The sequence below is a fragment of the Delphinapterus leucas genome, chromosome 18 (genome assembly GCF_059928025.1).
Source record: "Delphinapterus leucas isolate spDelLeu-1000000601 "Yukka" chromosome 18, BTC_Dleu_Yukka2, whole genome shotgun sequence".
Taxonomy (NCBI): Eukaryota; Metazoa; Chordata; class Mammalia; order Artiodactyla; family Monodontidae; genus Delphinapterus; species Delphinapterus leucas.
In genome coordinates this window covers 54,553,237-54,573,904 of record NC_143146.1, presented here as the reverse complement: position 1 = coordinate 54,573,904, position 20,668 = coordinate 54,553,237, and the positions used below count along the sequence as shown (strand labels likewise).

At 37.7% G+C, this 20,668-nt stretch overlaps 1 protein-coding gene across 3 annotated transcripts in view; it reads left to right on the top strand.

The window, feature by feature from the left end:
- Positions 1–20,668, top strand: part of VWA8 (von Willebrand factor A domain containing 8) — a 364,128-nt gene that overhangs the window by 167,747 nt on the left and 175,713 nt on the right. For all 3 annotated transcript variants that reach the window (XR_016388682.1, XM_022574923.2, XM_022574922.2), the window contains exon 21: positions 5,195–5,271. Coding sequence is in view for 2 of the 3 variants with exons in the window: in XM_022574923.2 (XP_022430631.1) it covers positions 5,195–5,271 (77 nt within the window). In the remaining variant the exon portion in view is untranslated. The remainder of the gene's footprint in view (positions 1–5,194; positions 5,272–20,668) is intronic.

Sequence of the window (20,668 nt, the reverse complement as noted above, 5' to 3'; positions counted from 1 at the left end):
TCTTTCTGCCGAGGCACCTGACACATTGCTAAGGTACAGTGTGGTGAGGCCTGTGAAAGACAGTGGTTTAGGGACGCGAAGAGGAAACCATGCTGGTGCTGCGAGTTGAAGGAGAGAAAGCATTGGGAGAATCAGGCAGAGCTTCAGAGAAGCTGGGACATTTCATCAGAACATTAAGGAGTGAGTGGAAGATGGCAGAGAGATGGGGAAAGGCAGCCTAAATGAGTCAGAAAAAACAACCTCAGCAAAGAAGCAGCAGCACAAATGTTCTGGAGATGGCTGGCTGCTGTTTGGGTGAGACTTGGCAGAGGGCCAGCATGGCATGCTTGCAAGTTCATCCGCTGTGAGGGATCCTTCAACATTTCCGTCCCAGGACAATTACTCTTAGCCCAGATCCCACCCCTAGACCCATTTTCTCTTGTCTGCTCTCTGCTCCTCTTTAGCCCTTTTCTTCTACTCTGCTCCTTGCCCCCCTTGACAAGATATGGATAGACTTTCCCAGTCCTGTATCTTCTAGTTCAGGAAGGCGAGCTCTTTTTCTTTACAGGATTTTACTTATTATCTCTCTGAGGAAACAGGGTAACTGAAATAATGAGCCTGAGAACGTTGAAAGAGTCCCAGAATCTTTCAAAGTTCTTGAAGTCATGTCTCTGATCCTTTCTCTCACAGAAGCTGGTAGCAGGTTTACCTCCTGTCCTCGTGTCTGTGGGGCTGAATATAGCCCTTCTTCCTCCTAACCCTGTAAAGGGCCGTGTGACTCCTACCTCTGTGAAGGTCCTTCTTTCTAGTATGTTGTCACAAAGGACACAATGGGATGGAACGGTAATGATAACAGTAAGCGTCATCCTTATGAGACAATTTGTAGTTTGTTGTTGTTTTTTTTTTTTGCGGTACGCGAGCCTCTCACTGTCGCGGCCTCTCCCGTTGAGGAGCCCAGGCTCCGGACGCACAGGCGCAGTGGCCATGGCTCACGGGCCCAGCCACTCTGCGGCATGTGGGATCTTCCCGGACCGGGGCACAAACCTGTGTCCCCTGCATCAGCAGGCGGACTCTCAACCACTGCGCCACCAGGGAAGCCCGACAATTTGTAGTTTTTAAAATCTCTCATTCTACAGGTTGCTTCTCCCTTTTTAAATTTTCACTCACTAAATATTTTCCTCAGTAAGAGTCAATTATGATGTAAAAACTATTTATTTTGTGCGTTTTAAAATTAAAGGATACAGATTGTATATACAGAATAATGACTAGTAAAGATAAATATGCACAGGAACAAAATGAAAACGGTAACAGATTTATTTTGGCAGTTACACATTGGGTAGTGTTTTGTTTTCGAAATTTCCAATTAAGAAAAATGAACATGTGTAGTTTTTATAATGGAAAAATAAGATACTATTTATGTATTTATTCAATTAAAAGTAATCCTGAGGATTTTCTGTTCTAGGTGAAAATGATGACTGGAAAGAGCAAATTGCTGTAACTGTTTCTGTTTGCTCAGGATATTGACAGAAATTCCTTCCTAGGTCATGTTTTAACATTTCCTTGAAGGAATAATCAGAGCTTTTCAAATGAAGCCAGAAATGACCTGATGAGATCTCTGTTTTATTTTATTTTATTTATTTATTTATTTTTTTGCGGTACGCGGGCCTCTCACTGTTGTGGCCTCTCCCGTTGCGGAGCACAGGCTCCGGACGCGCAGGCTCAGCGGCCATGGCTCATGGGCCCAGCCGCTCCGCGGCATGTGGGATCCTCCCGGACCGGGGCACGAACCCGTGTCCCCTGCATCGGCAGGTGGACTCTCAACCACTGCGCCACCAGGGAAGCCCATAAACTGCCTTTTTTTAAACTAGACTTTCCTCTCCCACCCAGCAAATGCACTTCCCCTCCCCTATTTCTTGTGTCGTAAGTAGCATCACCTTCCACCCTGTGGCCCAAGACAGAAAGGTTGATTTGTCCAGCTCCTCGTCCCCACATCCAGTCCATCACCAAGTCCTGTTAGTTCTTTCCCTTAAATCTCTCTTAAATACATTCATTTCTCTCTGCTCCTTACTTTAAGCCACCTTCATCTCCTGCCTGAGCTTTCTAAGGAGTTTCCAAATGGCTTTCCTTTGCTTTCAGTCTTGCTCTCTGCCAGATCATTTCACCAGAGTGATTTTCCAAAAATGAAAATCTGATCCTATTACTCCTCTGCTTCAGTGGCCTTTTGGTGCTTTCAGGAAGCGGTCCAAACGCTTTTACGTGGCTTCCAAGACTTCCAGAGCTAGACCCTGCCTCCTGCTCTAGCCTCCTTTCTCACCCTTCCTCATTCTTGCTGCTTGACATCCCTCAGACCTGTCCAGCTCTCCAGCTGACTAGTACCCACAAGTCTTTACACATACGGTTCTCCCTTCCTGGAACACTCCTCTTTCTGCTCCTTCCCTTTACCTCTTTAATTCCTTGATATTTCAACTGAAATATCACTGTGCATAGTGGGACTTCCTGAGCCCTTAGTTAAGTCTTCAAGCCTTTTGGATGTCCCACAGCAGAACACTTATCACATGTATATCTATTATGTTTGCTTAATTGTCTGTGTTTCCTACTAGATTGTAAGCTATGAGTGTGGCTCAGGGGCTGTAGCTATTTTATTTACCGTTGTATCCTACTCAGCTAGTGCAGTACCTATAACATTAGGTGCTAAAACAGTTGATAAATTAGACAAGGGAGATAAGAAAGGGAGGAAGGAGAGAAGAGAGAGAAAGAAAGAAAAAGAAAGAAAGGAAGGAAGGAAGGAAGGAAAAAGAAAGAAAGAAAAAGAAAGGAAGGAAGGAAAGAAAGAAAGAAAGGAGGGAGGGAGGGAGGAAGGAAGGAAAGAAAGAAAGGGAGAGAGAAAGAGTGAGAGAGAGTGGGAGGGAGGGAGGAAGGAAAGAAGAAAGAAAGAGTGAATGAAAGAAAGAAAGGGAGGGAAGGAGGAAAGAAGGAAGGAAGGAAAAAAGTTTTTCAAATAGAGACTACAAAGATTCTAGTGACAGTTTGAATGAGATCAGGGAAAAGACTGACAAAAACATTCCGAGATTCATTCATTGAGCAGCTGGGTACATGACAATACTGTTATATTGGGGTTAAGAAAAAGAAGAGTAAGTCTGGGTGGAAACATAATGAGTTTAGTATGAATATCTGGTGCAGAAGTTCAGTTGTCGATTAGGAATAGGGAATCTCATCTCAGCTAGAGCTTAGGAAAGAAGTGTGAGCCATATGTGATGACTGAAGTCAAGGGAGTGGGAGGGAGTGGGTGAGATTCCCAGAGACAGTATATGGAACTAGAAGATGTCTGAGGTTGGAGTTCTGAAGACCCTAACCTTTGTTAAAAACAAGACAACTGGCCCCAGATGGAGTCACCTATGCTAAATCCTACGTCACAAAACCCAGACCTAACTAGGTAACCGTTTCAGCCTCTCCCAGAAATGGAATCTTAAACCAGTCAATGAGGAATCACTGGTCAGCACTAGTGAGGTCATTTGCCTGATAGACCCCCTAAAGGAAAGTGACCTTGTCCCAACCTAGTATAACAATTTTGCTAGTATAACTTCCTTGTCCTGCTCCCTTCTGCCTATAAAAGTCTTTCATTTTGTACAGCTCCTCGGAGCTCCTTTCTATCTGCTAGATGGGATGCTGCCCAATACATGAATCACTGAATAAAGTCAATATGCTCTTTAGGGGCTCCCCTGGTGGTGCAGCGGTTAAGAATCCGCCTGCCAGTGTAGGGGACACAGGTTCGAGCCCTGGTCTGGGAAGATCCCACATGCCGCAGAGCAACTGAGCCCGCGCACCACAGCTACTGAGCCCACGAACCACAACTACTGAGCCTGCACGCCTAGAGCCTGTGCTCCGCAGCAAGAGAAACCCCCGCTCGCCACAACTAGAGAAAGCCTGTGCACAGCAATGAAGACCCAACGCAGCCAAAAATAAATAAACAAATTTACTTTAAAAAATAAGATCTTTAAAATTTACTCAGTTGAATTTTTTTTAAAACACATTTATAGAAGACATAGCAAAAGAGCTTCTTAGTGGCAGCCTGGGACTTCACATTGCATTGTCCTACATTTATGGGCCTTGTAAGCTCCTAAAACAGTGCTCAGGAGGAGTTTGAAAAGGCATGGCTGATTCTGTAATTTTGCAAGTGGGGAGGGAGCAGGACCTCCCCATAGTAGTTTTTCATGACTTGTTTCTTTCAAGAAATCCTTTGTATTTCTGACATTACAATGCATTTATGATATATGTTTTTCTCTAGGTTTCTTGAACAGAGCTGATATAGCAACGCACATTTTACTCACCTGAATTTATTTACTTAAAATTTTACGTTGATTGCAACACGCCATTTAAAGTCCACATGGCTATTTTACCATACACTCGAATGTGAACATTATAAGAAATCAATGTGTTATTTATTGCTGGAACGTATGCTACAGAACTCAGCTTTTTTAACTACTTCTACTCTTCCCACACAACCCACTTGTTAAAAGATTTACATCCCATTAATAGAGTATTCCACCTCTAAGTGAAGACTTTAAAATGGAGCAGTAGCATGGGAGTGGATTCCATTTTTAGCAGTCTGTCCGCTACGAAAGGACAGCAACTCTCGCCATCAGTAAGTGGTAAGGAAATGAGGGCATTTCTAGGAAGAGCAGATATAGTTGAGACTTATTAATAAACCCTGGTTATAATTTTAGGTTTCCAAGGTTTTAAAGGACTAAAAAGTAGGATAAAAGGAGAAGAAATTAGTGTTTGATTAAAACAGAAGTACAGTATTATATTTATCTTTATATAACTAAAACCACACTTCTGAAGAGCTGATTAGAAAAGTCATTGTTTTTACACTTACTTGATTTCCTTTAATGCCATTCTTCACATCTGAAATAGATAATATTCTGCTCTAATGTCTGCACTTCAGTGTAAAATTATAGAATAGAAAAAACAAGTCACAGAAGGTTAAAAATAATTATGAATTTCCTTTTAAATAAGAACTTAGAGCTACTGTATTTAGAAGTAAAATTTTTTTTGAAAAAACCTTTATGTCATAGAAGATGTGCTATATACGTTTACTCGTGTGGTTTTCATTAACAATAAGCTAAAATAGTAAGTAGGTTTTGGTAAGAGATTCTTCTGGTTTGTTTTACCTCCAGACAAAAGTTACTTTTAATGCTTCTTTGTGTAATTACAGGGCGTAGGAAAAAACAAGATTGTTGATAGATTCCTTCACCTGCTCAACAGACCTCGAGAATATATCCAGCTGCACAGGTAAGAGGATAAAACCCACAACCTCTTAAGATCTGGTTTAGTCATTTATTTTGCTCCCAGTACAATTTAAAAATACATTCTTAAAGGCCCATTTTTAATACACCAGTTTAATTTCTGTTCCTCCTACTGTTATCTCTCCTCTCCTTAAAAGGTAATAAAACCATGCAAAATTTATTTTTAAAGTTACTAATGCTTTATAAACATGAATTAATAGATATTTTGTGGACAAAGAGTGATGAACATTACATTCAGGAAGCAGTTTTCATCAACATAAAGGCTCCTAAATTAGAAGAAAAATATGTAGAGACTAAGCCCACTCTCTAACAGGAAGCTAAAATAGCTCACAAGGAGAAACATAAGCTATATGAATCTCAGGTGTGAGATAAGGAAGTCAAAACTATGAAGCAGTAAGTTATTAGTCTCCTTGCCTTCTTTGAAAACACATTGTGGATTATTTAATTTTGCGTGGTCAGAATACTGGTCCAGGGATAGCTTTTAATCAAATAGATTTTCTCAACATGGATTGTTTTTAGCTTTATCAATGAACCTGTTCTGAATATTTTAAAAATAAAATATAAGCAGCAGATCCACCAAAGGGGAGATAGAAAAAAAAATCAAGGAATATACCAAGTAATAAGCAACTTAAAAGTAGACTGAATTGTTATTGTTTTAATCCCAGGAAATTAACAAAAATATTGTGTAGTGGAAATAACACTGGATTGAGTTACAAGAATTGGTTTCTGGTTTGGATCCTTTCACTAAATAATGATGTGTTCTTGAGAGGAAAATGTAGGAGAAAAGAAGGTAGAGTTAGTGGACTAAAGGAGAAAGAGAAGAGGACCAAAGTGAAGCTGAGAGATGGTCAAAAACTCCTTCTTGGCATTTACACCTCTGGCTGTGATGGAGTAACTAGTACCAGGTTAGTCCTACCACAGTAAAGAGCTATAAAACTGGACAAGACTCACAAATACTGGGAAAGGAACAACCACTAGGGACTGGTGAGCTGAACAATTACCAGAGTTCCCACATGGTTAAGAGACTTCATTAAACTTACTCCTGGTATTCACAAGATATCCTGTAAAGTTTATGCTTTAGAAGTAGGATCAATCTGCCCCTAGAGTAAAAGCTACTTTATGCCTACCCTTAATAAGTGTAAAAATAACACTTGAGAAGACAAGGATGTTTGCTATTTAACCCATTTTGTAAGTTTTTCTCGTACAAAATGATTTTAAAAGTTAAGGGGATGTATGTTGGGGGAAAATGTTTTGAAAAAAATCAAGCTGATTCAAAAGTGAATTAACTGCTTAGCTGAACAAACTTACTGAGCAATGAAAGAAGACTACAAAATCCAAACATTTAACAACAGAGCATTCACAATATGAAGCATTCAATAGAATATTACTAGGCATACAGATAAGCAGAAAATAGACCCCAAATGGTCAATAGAAATAGACCCTAAAATGACAGATGATAGAATTAGCAGACAAGGACTATAAAACAGTTGCCTTAAATATGTTCAGGCATATAAAGGGCATATAAAGGGGGAATGAACATAATGAGGGAATAATTAGGAATTCTCAGTACAGAAATAGCAACCTTAAAAAATCAGTCTCACATATGGGCAATTAGAGTTTCAAAAAAAAAGGACAAAGAACGGGGCAGAGTAATATTTAAAGATGTAATGGTGAAAAAATTTCCAAATTTGATGAAAACATGAAGTCACCAATCCAGGAAGCTCAATGAACCTCTAGCAGAATAAGCAGGAAACCACAATAAAGTACATTATAATCAAATTGTTGAAAATTGAAAAGGAAATCTTTAAAGCTGCCAGTGAAAAAAAGACATATTACATATAGGAGGAAAATCATAAAAATGATGACTGACTTGTCATGAGAAATAAATACCACAAGTCAGTGAAATAGTTGTTTTTAAAGAGCCAAAAGAAGAAAAAAAAAGTCAGTATGCAATAGTATATCTGGCAAAACATTCTTTAGAAATGCAGACATTCTTGGATGAACAAAAACAGAGTATTTTTTACCAGCAAACCTGCATAATATAAGAAAATTACAGTTCAGTATTAACCATGAGCAGAGATACAAAAATCCGAAACAAGTATTAAATCAAATTCAACAATATATAAAAAGGATAATACATCATAACCAAGCTGGTTTTATCCCAGGAATATAAAGTTGGTTTAACATTTGAAATCAAATAATTTAATTCACTCTATTTACAGCATAAAGGAAAAGCCATATGATCATTTCAGTCATTGCCAAAAAACAAACAAACAAACAAAAACACTTGATGAGATGCAGTGCTCATTCATGATAAAATGTTACAGCAAATTACAAATAGCAGGAAACTCCCTCAACCTGTTAAGAGGCTTCTATGGAAAACCTATAACTAACTTATATTTAATGGTAAAAAAAAAAAAACTAAATACTTTCCTCCTATGATTGAGGAAAAGGCAAGGATATTCACTTTTCATCGTTATGCTAGAGGTCCTAGCCAGTGCAGTAAGGCAAGAAAAAGTAATAAATGGCACATATGTTTAAACAGAAGAAGTAAAATTGTCTAGAGACAACATGATTGTGTATATTAAAAACCCTAAGAAATAAAAAAAAAAAGAAAAAAACGATCAGAACTAAAAAGTAAATTGAGCTAGGTCACAGGATACAAGGTCAACGTACAGAATCAGTTGCATTCCTATCTAATTGCAATGGACAATGGGAAAATTAAAATATTTAGATACCTTTTATAATAGCATAAAAACATGAAATACTTAGAAATAAATTTAACAAAATTTGTACAAATTTTAATTTACTAATCTGAATAGGACATGGCAAGGTCATCTCAACTCCTAAACTTCTATAGGTCACCTAATACATAGCTTCAGAAAATTTCTAGCCTATTCCCATATCATCTCACAGTTCTTCTTTATATGAATTATGCCTTATGTAAACCTAGGAATTTCAACTTACCTTTTTTCTTTTTTTAAGAATTTACTATGTCAAGATTACAGGACTAGGTGTTTTAGGAGATATGGAAAGAAATAAGAAACGTAATCTCTATCTTTAAGGAGCTGTAATACTGTTCTTGTTTGTGATTATTTCAGTCTTTCATGTTCCACCTAATCTAAAAAAATAACTCCTTTTTTTCCTCACCTTTAAGCCTTTCCACCAGTTTTTCTTCCTACATGAACAAAGTTTGGGGGAAATAATGAAAGAATCAAAATGTTTGCTAGTTTCACCTGAATAACTTATTTGTAACATATCACAGTTCCAGTTTTTGAGCCACAAGACACGCGGCAAGACCCATATTTTATGTTTTAAGGATGATACAGTGAGCATTGCAGTTATTCATTCTTATTTGTGCTATTTTATCTCTTTCATTTTGGTTTCATTGTGTTTAGTCTGTACTGTTTAGTGGTGCTCTTAAAAATACGTAATTACTTGAAAGTTTTAATGAAGTATATACTAATGCCACTTATAAATTAGAGCCAAGACAAATGAATTTAAATTTTATATTTTAAAATAATCAAGCAGAAAACCAACTTTTCTCTTAAGGATGACTTCAGAGGTTGAAATCAGCTCTCAAATTTATGCTCAGAAATATGGAAGTCACTTTATATGAGGGTCCCTTTGTATGGTGAGGCAGTTGTTAGATTTCTGTATATTGGACATTAGAATATTTTTAAAGAAAGATATATTAGGCTGAGCTAGCTCAATTAATTCTGATTGTAGATTATGAAGGTTAGTTAATACAAGCAGCAAGAAGGGAAGCAAAGAAATGTAACGTGTACTTAGTAATTATTCTTGGGTCTGTGTCACCATCACATTCATTGTAAACAGGCCTTTTGCTTATAATTCATTATCTTTAATAGTTACAACCCTCAGAATGGGAGAAAATATTTGCAAATGAAGCAACTGACAAAGGATTAGTCTCCAAAATTTACAAGCAGCTCATGCAGCTCAATAAAAAAAAAGCAAATAACCCAATCCAAAAATGGGCAGAAGACCTACATAGACATTTCTCCAAGGAAGATATACAGATTGCCAACAAACACATGAAAGAATGCTCAACATCATTAATCATTAGAGAAATGCAAATCAAAACTACAATGAGATATCATCTCACACCAGTCAGAATGGCCATCATCAAAAAATCTAGAAACAATAAATGCTGGAGAGGGTGTGGAGAAAAGGGAACACTCTTGCACTCTTGGTGGGAATGTAAATTGATACAGCCACTATGGAGAACAGTATGGAGGTTCCTTAAAAAACTACAAATAGAACTACCGTACGACCCAGCAATCCCACTACTGGGCATATACCCTGAGAAAATAATAATTCAAAAAGAGTCATGTACCAAAATGTTCATTCAGCTCTATTTACAATAGCATAGCACAGGGAGATCAGCTAGGTGGTTTGTGACCACCTAGAGAGGTGGGATAGGAAGGGTGGGAGGGAGGGAGATGCAAGAGGGAAGAGATATGGGAACATATGTATAACTGATTCACTTTGTTATAAAGCAGAAACTAACACACCATTGTAAAGCAATTATACTCCAATAAAGGTGTTTAAAAAAAAGAAGTTTTAATAAATCTTATTTTTCTCGGAATTATTCCTTATCTTCTAATTATTGCCATAAAGTTGTTTATAATACCACTTTATGATATTTCAATGTCCTTAGGCCCAGAAATGTTATTATCATTTTTATTCCTGGTATTGGTTATTTGCCTTCTCTCTTTTTTTTCATGATCAGTTTTGCCAGGAGTTATCAGTATTATTGATCTGTTCAAGCAACCAGCTTTTGGCACTGTTGAATGTCTCTTTTGTATGTTTCTTTTTTATTTCAATAATTTCTGATTTTATCTTTATTATACCCTTTCTCTTATTTTCTTTGGATTTAAAGTGCTGTTTATTTTTAAACTTTTTATATGAATGATTAATTGATTTTCAACCTTTATATATGTTTGAGGCTGTCTATATTTGAATCTCTTTTTGAGTCTTGGTTTTCTCATCTCTGAGTAATAGAAGTTGACAAGGTCATTTTTAATATCTCTTAGGTCTTTATTCTAATATCTTTGAATAGGCAAGAAGAAGACAGTATTCAATGTACTTTAGAAAGTTTAGAAGATTAGAGATACAGTCATCCCTCATTATTTGTAGGGGATGGGTTCTAGGACCCCCATGGATGCTATCATCCACAGATGCTCAGGTCTCTTATATAAAATGGTGCAGTATTTGCATATAACCTGTGCACATCCCCCCATATACTTTAAATCATCTCTATATTACTTACAATACCTAATACAATGTAAATGTTATATAAATAGTTGTAAATACAGTGTAAATGTAGTGTGGATAGTTGCCACATGACAAATTCTAGTTTTGCTTTTTGGAACTTCTGGAAATTTTTGTTGTCCCAAGTATTTTCAGTTTGAGATTGATTGATCCATGATGCAGAAACTGTGAATACAAAGGGCCAACTGCACTATGCTTTACTTTCTACCTAGAATGTCCCTTTTGTTGAATGTCAATCTTTTGTTGAAAAGTAACAAATAATTCATAAATAGTAAAGAAGTACCTGCTGATTATATCCCATGGTAATTCTGATATTGGCTACATAAATATATTTTCTATGAAAAAACTTTCTAAATTCAAAATGTAATAAAATTTTCAAAGTTACAGATTTTTATTATTTTTGCTTATATCACTCATTGCTATATCATTGATTGATGATAGTATTACAAACAAAATATCTACTCATTTAGATACTGGGGTACCTCTCTTTGTCAGTATTTGATATTTAATTTGTTATGTAAAGTTGGAAGTAAAAAACATCTCCATTTCTGTTTAAAATATATATTATTAAAGGATTTTCATTAAATAGACTGACATTCCCACTAATTTCAGTGTGGACAGTTTTTTTCTTTATTATGTACAACTTTATGACTATATTTGTCCTAAAATTAAAGCTCATGAAATTGCCTTAAGAGAAACATATGTTTTAAAAGATCTAAAAATAGCAGTCAAAAAAAATGTTCGGAACTTCTCTGATCTATGGGTGACCTATTTAATGTCATTAACTCTGTCAATTTCAGATTCCTTTTAATGGATTTGAATGTTACCATCTAAGTAATCAGTCACACTCAATTTAGTTTATGGATGCATTCCAACAAAGTTGGTTATGCGCCATTCAAAACATAATCTTGATAAGTAAAACCATCACCAAACATACATGAAGAAAACATACAACCAACGTACTTTTGAGTATGGCCATCTTATGTTTTCACGATCAGATCTCATAAAATGAGCAAGCTAGGCAATTCATGTTTTTAGTTAAAATCAAGCTGTTGTCCTAAGAGTATGATTTAGAGAATTTAAAAGATTAATGAGTATAATGACTTTTATGGTATATATTTCAAGCAGAGGAGACTACATGGCTCACATTTGTGAAGTGTATTTATTTACTTCTTTTCCCACAGTAGTATGTTAATTTGACATTAAAGAGGACACTTGACATGTCAACTTCTGTAGCTATATTTCCTCCTTGGATGAAAGTATACTTCTGTATTAAAATCAGAATCATCTTAGTTTTGAAAGTCTTATGTTACCAGATTTTTTTCATCTGCTACCCTTCATATAAGAAGACGACGGCACAGGTCCAATCATTAGCATGACCCATATGCTTGTTTATTTTTCTAATACTGGTGCCCATTGTAAATATAGAGTTTTCAGGTCCCCCAGCAAAGTCCCAACTTTCTCTTCAGTGAGATTTTCCCAATGTATGCTCAACTTATTTCAGACTGAACCATTCTCTGTCCTACTCACAAGTTTTGAAGTTGTATGCATACCTGTCTTTATTCTTCCCTCTAAAATATACTGTTTCTCCCTGAATACTTCAAGATTTGGTCCACGGTTACTTCTGCATGGAACTTTTCTGATTTGTCATTCTCGGTGTATTTGTTCCCTCCTCTGAAACTCCACAGGACTGAATTTGTACCGCTGTGATAGAAAGAACATGGATTTTAAAAGATAAAATTATGTCTCTACCATTAACTTTTTTTATAATTATTAAAAACTTTAACAATTTTTAAAAATTTAATCATTTAGATTGTTTTTAAACATCTTTATTGGAGTGTAATTGCTTTACAATGGTGTGTTGGTTTCTGCTTTATAACAGTGAATCAGCTATACATATACGTATATCCCCTTATCTCCTCCCTCTTGCGTCTGCCTCCCACCCTCCCTATCCCACGCCTCTAGGTGGTCACAAAGCACCGAGCTGATCCCCCTGTGCTATGCGGCTGCTTCCCACTAGCTATCTGTTTTACATTTGGTAGTGTATATATGTCCATGCCACTCTCTCACTTCGTCCCAGCTTACCCTTCCCCCTCCCCGTGTCCTCACGTCCATTCTCTACATCTGCATCGTCTTTATTCCTGCCCCTAGGTTCTACCATTAACTTTTATGTGGCCTTGAACTCCTTGAGTCCTAATTTCTTTACCTACCAAACTGAAATAATAATACCCTTCAAGATAGTTGTGAAAATTAGGTGAAAATGTTTGCCAAGGACCAACCACAATGTCTGGCACATTTTAGGTCCCTAAATACTCAGGCTAACTCATAAGTATTAGTTTCTTGCCACGTACCCCACTTCCTCTCACTCTGATTTGCATTATAATTTCTATATCTTATGTCCATCGACCCCTCCCCCAGTCATGCCTCCCCAACTAAATAAGGAATTTTTTGAAGGCAGGAGTCAGGTTTATTCATTATATATTAATTCATTTCACCTAATTTGTATGTATTAGATTCCTGTTGTTTGCCCATAGCTGTTTGGGGGCACGGATGATGTACAGTCATTCCTAGTATCTGTAGGGGATTGATTCCAGGACCCCCACGAATACCCAAATCCAAGGATGCTCAGGTCCCTTATATAAAATGGCATAGTATTTGCATATAACCTACACATGTCCTCCCATATGCTTTAAATCATCTCTAGGTTACTTATAATACCTAATACAATGTAAATGCTATATAAATAGTTATAAATGCTATATAAATAGTGGCTGGCTCACAGCAAATTCAAGTTTTGCTTTCTGGAACTTTGAGATTTTTTTTTTTCAAATGTTTTCAATCCACAGTTGGTTGAGTCCTTAGATGCAGAACCTGTGGGTGTGGAGGGCTGACTGTATAGATGATGATCTTGATTTTGACTAGATGTGCTTGCTTGCTTGTCAGTGGGTGAGAATACATCAACATTTATAATACAGTGTTGTATATAAGCCAAGAAAGAAACATGTGCAGGTTCTGTGGGACCCTTGAAGAGAGGTACCCAACCCTCTGAGTGTATGCATGTGATTTGGTGGAAGGGGTCTGGAGAAGGTGGCACTCAAACTGAGTCTTTAGGGATAAGTAGGAGTTTTCTAAGTGCAGAACACAGAACAAGGCATTGCAGTTATTGAAAACAAGCTGTCTAGGGCTTCCCTGGTGGCGCAGTGGTTGAGAGTCCGCCTGCCGATGCAGGGGACACGGGTTCGTGCCCCGGTCTGGGAAGATCCCACATGCCGCGGAGCGGCTGGGCCCGTGAGCCATGGCCGCTGAGCCTGCGCGTCCGGAGCCTGTGCTCCGCAACGGGAGAGGCCGCAACAGTGAGAGGCCCGCGTACCGCAAAAAAAAAAAAAAAAAAGAAAACAAGCTGTCTAAAAGTAGGAAGTGAAGGCAGCTTGGGTAGCGTGGAATGTATGTGGGTAGATGTAAGAGCTGATGCCAAGAGGAAGATGTGGACCTTGTGGGGACTTCATGGGCCTTGCTGAGGTTGGATTTTATCCTGAATGCAATGTGATGGCATTAAAGCAAGATCATTAGGACCATAGTCTGTGGGTAGATCAGGGTCAGATGAGACTTGAATCACAGAGAACACTAGGAGGTGACTGCAGTAATCCAGATAAAATTGTTGGAGCCAAACAAACATACTGGCAATGAAAATGGGAAGAAGGGAAGTGGTGAAGTGGGTTTAACTGGCTAATTGTAGGTTGATAACTGTATGGAGGCTGAGGAGAAAAGAAGAGTGGACAAGGGGAGGACTACTGCATTGCACTGTAGATGGTTATTGTTAAAACCCTTGTCTTTCCCCTTTCATATTTTTGTATACTTTTTCTTTATGAAATCAAATGAGATAAAAGGAAGTGTAAAACTGTAGCACTGACCTTCTCCATATCAAATATCCTGGAGTGAATGATGACATGCTTTAAAAAGCACAGCATAATTCAGCATACAAGGCTTTCCTCAATCTGAAGAAAACTGAATGTGACTGTATAAATTTTGAAATTCACGAAGTCCCAAAGGGCAAATAGATGTATCGGTAAGAAATAGAAAAACTAAAAGCTTTTTTGAAGTCTCATGGAAAAAAATATTATTGAGCCATCAAGACATTCTGATAAGAGCAATAGAGAACTGGAGATGTGTCTGATGTCATAGGCTGCCAGGATACTGCTTCTGTCTCATCTTCCCCATTATGAACTTGGAAAGGCTATTTTAGAAACATTTTTATCAGCAGTTAGACAGTAGTTTTCCCACTAAGAATGCCTTCTACTGCCTTTTCTTACAGAATGAATTATGCCACTACCTCTAACTTGTCCATGTAGATCTTTAGGTTTGTAATAACTTTTGACTCCAAATCCATTTAAATTTCTGTACTATTTTTGCTTTTTCATTTAACAAACATGTAACCAGCAGCTACTCTGTGCTAGGCACTGTTCTACACTGTTTTCAAATTGCACCTCGTTTTTGCACACAACTCTGAGTTCAGTACTGTTACCGTCCCCGTTTTGCAGATGAGGACAGAGGCACAGAGAGGTTAGAAAACTTGTCTGAGGTCACACAGCTGTCTTCATACAGTCTGGCTTCAGCCTTATGTTCTAACCACTGCAGTGTGCTGCTTCTTGACTTTGTCATGCTGATCAAATAGTATTTTAGTGATAGTAGCACTTTAGTAAGTACCTCACTAAAGCACTAGCCATGTGTTAAGGTTGTTGGTCAACCAATTCTTAGATTTAATACTTCAATCTACATATAATAGCTTGGTTTTTTAAATTCTTGCTTCATATTTCTAATCCTTGCCCAGCTTGATCCCAAAGCCTTTCCTTTGGCCAGTTATTCCATATTTTCCCTTTTTTTTCCCATAATAATATCCTTATTAAATTTCATTTTCTGTTTTCTTGACTACTTCTCCAGATTATTAAACTTCTTTTGTGTCTTAATGCACCTCCCCTGAGGTGTATCATCAGTGTACTTAACAGCTCTGTTTTCTGTTCTGTCACCCAGGTAATTCATAAAATTGTAAACCAAATCAATTCCTGTGATCTTTTATATGATGTTCCTCCCAGGCGGACACTGCTTCAGTTCTCGGTGCACTCACCAAATGGTTGTTGTAGGTTATAGAGGTGGGTGAGTCAGAGCTGCAGACAGACCCTGAAACTGGAGACCCCAGCCAGCAGGCTGCTCTAGACTGTCTTGGAAGAGAAGACTGGAAACAAGCAGGATTCTATGGGATTCTTTTTTATTTTTATTTCCTAAATCACAAGCTAAATAAGCTTGAGAACCACTGATACAGTGTGTGTTTTTTCTTAGTTTTGTTATATCCTTTGCCACTAGAGAATAGCTACATTCTTTTCAAGTGTTATATACTTTTTTAGTTTGAGAAAAATTTCAAAAATCAAAAAAATGTAAATAAAAACATGTAGCACATACCCAAGTTTATCACTCATATTTAACAACTATTAATATTTTTCTCAAATTTGATTCCACTCTTCTTTTTGCAGAAGGGAAACACTAATTATAGCTAAAGTCCCCTTTACCACCACCTCCAATCTCATCTCCCCTTCTTCAAGTCAATCACTATTCTCAATTTAGTTTATAGCCTTCCAGTCATTTGTATGCATGTTTTTTAAAATCGTAAAGCAAATTTTTGTTAAGAAAATCGTTATTTCACACTGACTTCCACTGTAAAATCAGTGATGCTCTGATGGCAGGGGCGGGGGGGGGAATTTTTTAAAACTTTTAGTCCTTAGTTGTAATAAAAAGTAAACTCAGTCTTACAATTGTTTCAATATCAGATTATCTTAACATGCTTAACATCGTGCTCCAACCACTTAAACCTGCTCTCCTCTCTCTGGAGAGCTTCATCTGCAGGTTTCTTTCAGCAGCATCTTTAGTTAAGCTGATAGAGTGAAGAAGTATCTTGGGCCAGCGTCATATACTTCCCATCCATCTTTTAATTCATTAGGATCTAAAATGTTTTCTTTGTTGAGCTTTATAAAGTGCCAATTCTTATAAGTGAGACAGATATTGCTGTAGCCAGACTCTTCAGATGACAGCAACAGTGACACCATGAGCTGAAGGAGATGGGGTGAGGTGCTTAAATTAAACAGGTAGATTTGTGTCCTAATGCGATCACTTAGTTCACAACACTGTTATCTATTTCTCTTAATGGATATATATCTGTAATGTTTTGTGCAAGAATTAAGAGCACTGCTGGAAAATCTAAGAATTTCTTCTTTATTTCATTTGACTTTATTCCATTATGCATCCAAATAGTCAACAGATATCTAGGTTGGGTACTCTAGAAGCAGAGCCAGAGATGGAAATATCTGTATAAGTGATTTTAGAGGGAGAGCTTTTAGGTGAAACTTTCTGGGAAGTGAAGGAATCGGGATAAGACTGCAGAAAAGAAGTGGTTTTATTTATTTTTTAGTTTTTTAGTTTTGGCCACCCCATGCAGCTTGTGGGATCTTAGTTCCCTGACCAGGGATCAAACTCTGGCCCCTGTTAGTGAGAGCATGGAGTCCTAACCACTGGACCGCCAGGGAACCCCCAAGAAGTGGTTTTAGGTGAAGTCTGGCCTCAGCCTCCTCACAGGAAGCTCTGGAGCACGAATGGCACTACTCAGTTATCCCACCTGGAAGTAAGAGAGCCAGGCTTCTTTGCTCCCACGTCAGTGAGGCATTAGTCAGGAGAGGAATCAGGGAGAACCTCTAACTTCCCAGGCATTTCTGGACAAGATACTCCCCAGTGATGGAGGGCAATTCTTTGGAGAGGGGTGCAGCTGTGAGCTTTTAGAAGTCAATGCTACAGTAGCTGTGGGATGGGTGCCTTTGGTAGCAAAGGAGATCTGGGTAGGACACCAACAACATATCCTACCAGACACCAACAATATACCCCACCAGAAAACTCAGCCTCCTACTGAGTGCAGCCCCTAGCACTGTTCTAGGCCTTGAGAAATGCAGTGATGAACAAGATAGACAAGGTCGTTGATGCCATGAAGCTTTCCTTCTAGTGGTAAAAAGGAGGCATGCAATGAACAAATAATTCAGTAAACTGGAAAATATCAATGCTATAATGGAAATGATATAAAAGGTTTTATAGGGTAATGTGATAAGGAGTAAATGAATAAGTTTGGCCGCAGTTACTATCTTCATAATTGTGCTGGGATTTACAGCAAGACATTCTAGCAGCTTTGTTCTGGAGATTCAGTGGTTGAATTGACCCTATGTAAGATGGATCCATAAAAGATTACAGATTATAGTAACTAGAGACTTGTGAGAACTTGGACTAGTGATAGTTTGAAATAAGATTCCAGCCAACAGCCGAAGTTACCAGGCCTAGCTAGGGTCTGACCCAGGGGGAATAGGGTTTTCGGGACAAGGGTTACTAGGGATACTTGTGCTAGTATCAGTACATCCCCAAATAGGAGATTTATAACCTCTCTGAGCAAAACCAATGAGTCATGTATCTCGGTCCCTGGTTAGAATAGGAAATCAGGAACTGAGCAGGGCTGAGCCTGCAGCTGAGTGAAACTGAATAAAGTAGGGATAGCACTATAAGCTCAGCAATCTACTAACAAAGGTGTCTTTCATGTTATACACACCACATTCTGAATGTGATTTTTTTTACCAACTCTTAGTGGTAGTGGTTTAAGTTGTATATAATTGAATATCATTTTCCACCAAGGACTTAAATTCTGCTGCTGTATTATTTGAACACTTTTCCTAATACATATTTACTGGTTTCTGCTGGAAGCTGATCAGATGACAGTAGTGCTACATAGTCAGCAGTGTTCATTTGTTTTAAGACATGGTTTTTAGGAATGCATTGCATCAAAAAGTATAAACCATTTATTATAAAACTGGGCTAAAATAGAAGCCTCAAATTTTTAAAAGAAAAGCATGAGTTTGGGTAAAACCTCTTTGAGCCTGAATTTCATCATAGGTTTGTTGGAGGTATTAAATGACATATGTCGCATGCGTCTTGGACAGTGCCTGGTGTGTGGTAGGTACCCAGTTAAAATTAAATCTCTTCTCTATAAATCTGTATTGTCCGTATATCTCCTGCCCCTTCCTCTCTTCTCAGCTTTGAATCTGCAGTGTTCTTTTTAAAATATCCACATTGGTATCTCTGGAGCGTTTCAAATCCCAAATGTCCATCTCTTCATACCAAATTTTCCTTTATAAATGTCCTCCAGCGCCTTTTCTATACCTCATTCATGGTGGGTATCAGTAAAGCAGTGCTTATGATTGGTAAAGGAAAGAATGGATGTTTCCTCTCTGAGCTTATGGAATCCTGTATCCAGTCACCTGGTCTGTAATCGATATACCTTTTTCCTTTCCCTGTCCTTTATCCTGACAGCCAGTTATTACAAAATCATGTCTACATTTTTCTAGGTCTCCCATATATTTTCCTCTTTGCCTTTTCTACAGTCACTAGCCATACCTAGACTATTAAAATAGTTTCTTCTCCTTCAACCTAGAATTGTGACCAAGTCCTTTCAATTCCATCCTCTGGGCCATAGATCCATTCCTAATTTTCTCTTGCCTGGATTTTTATAGTAGCCTCCTGGTTAAAAACTCAGCCTTCAATCTGTCTTTCCCAAGCCTCGTACTGTTCCATCAATAAAGTTGATCACTTATTCTCCTGCTCAGACCCTTCAATGATGCCCATTGCCAACAATATCAAGTCCATAGTCCTTAATCTGAGCCCCATCTGTTTCATTAGTCTTACTTCCAACCTTTCTCTCCCACATACTCAGGCTTAATCCATATGAACAGCTTATGGTTCCCAAGAATCACATGCCTATTCACGACTCCCTCACTTGCCACTTGCAGCTTTTATAGCCTGGAATGCCCCACTCTATCAAGTCTATCTGGAAAATTCTTACTTTTTCTTCAAAATGCAAATCAAAGTCTTTTCTTCTAGGAAAATTTCTTAGACCCTTCCTTCTCCTTTTCCTTCACAAGCAGATGTTTCCTTTCTTTGTGACAACATTAGTACAAAGCGCTTCTTAAAAGTGGGGAGCACGTACCAAGAAGTTCAAGACCATCCACTGGAACATGGGAAGACATTAGAATTTATATTTACTTTGCTTTTAAAAATATGAAATAAGCATTACCAATATTTAGTATACTGACTGACACTGGCACGCTCATTTGTTCAGTTTGTCACATATGGGAAATGGGACGTATCCAGAGAGAATTGTGGGAGTTTGTATTATGGGAAGATGACAGTGGTGCTCTCAGGTATTCATTTGATTGCATGATATGACAACACGTAACAGTTTACTGTGCCCAGTTTAGCAGATTTGTGGTTTACGTTACCCAGTGTTAACTAAGCCAGCCCTCATATAATGGATAGTGGTTTAAAAGATTCTTGAAGAAGCAACCCTGGGTTGAAAATATCGTTAATAATGTAAACATAAACAAATGACATGGTATCGGCAGAAAATTATGTAAGTATAACTATTGATGGAACATCTGATTTGATTGGATAGAGACAAGACTCTAAAATAAGGTTACAGAGGACATCACACATGAAATGTATTCACTCCATGATGATTCAAAACAAAACACTGCCACAAAGATTGAAAGCAGACTTGCACACAGTGCTACAGGATGTCACCAGTTAGATATGTCACATAAAAACAAGAGCTTTAAAGCAAAGCCAGAACTATTGCAATATTTTGGAATAAGGTAGGAACTGACTGTGAAAATCTTTCATACTACACAGTCTCACTTATAATCTCATTGTAAAGTATTTAAAAGATCTGTCAAACCTGCCCATTTGTCTTTTACAAAGTCAAGAGTTCACAATTTGTTTATCTGTCTGTGTGTTAATGGCTGTTAGAGAGATGCTATGTAACAGATACTTTAAAAATTAAAAAAAAAAACACGTTTAATTTGACCCTTCAAGCTACAGGTCATGTTTTAGCAGTAAAGTAGAAAATAACTCCTTTAAAAAAAACTTCTCTGGAGAGAGTGTTTTTAAATCAGATGTTTATAACTTTCAGTTAGTTTTTTTGTGGCTGAAAATAATGTATGTCACTCTGTGATATTGTG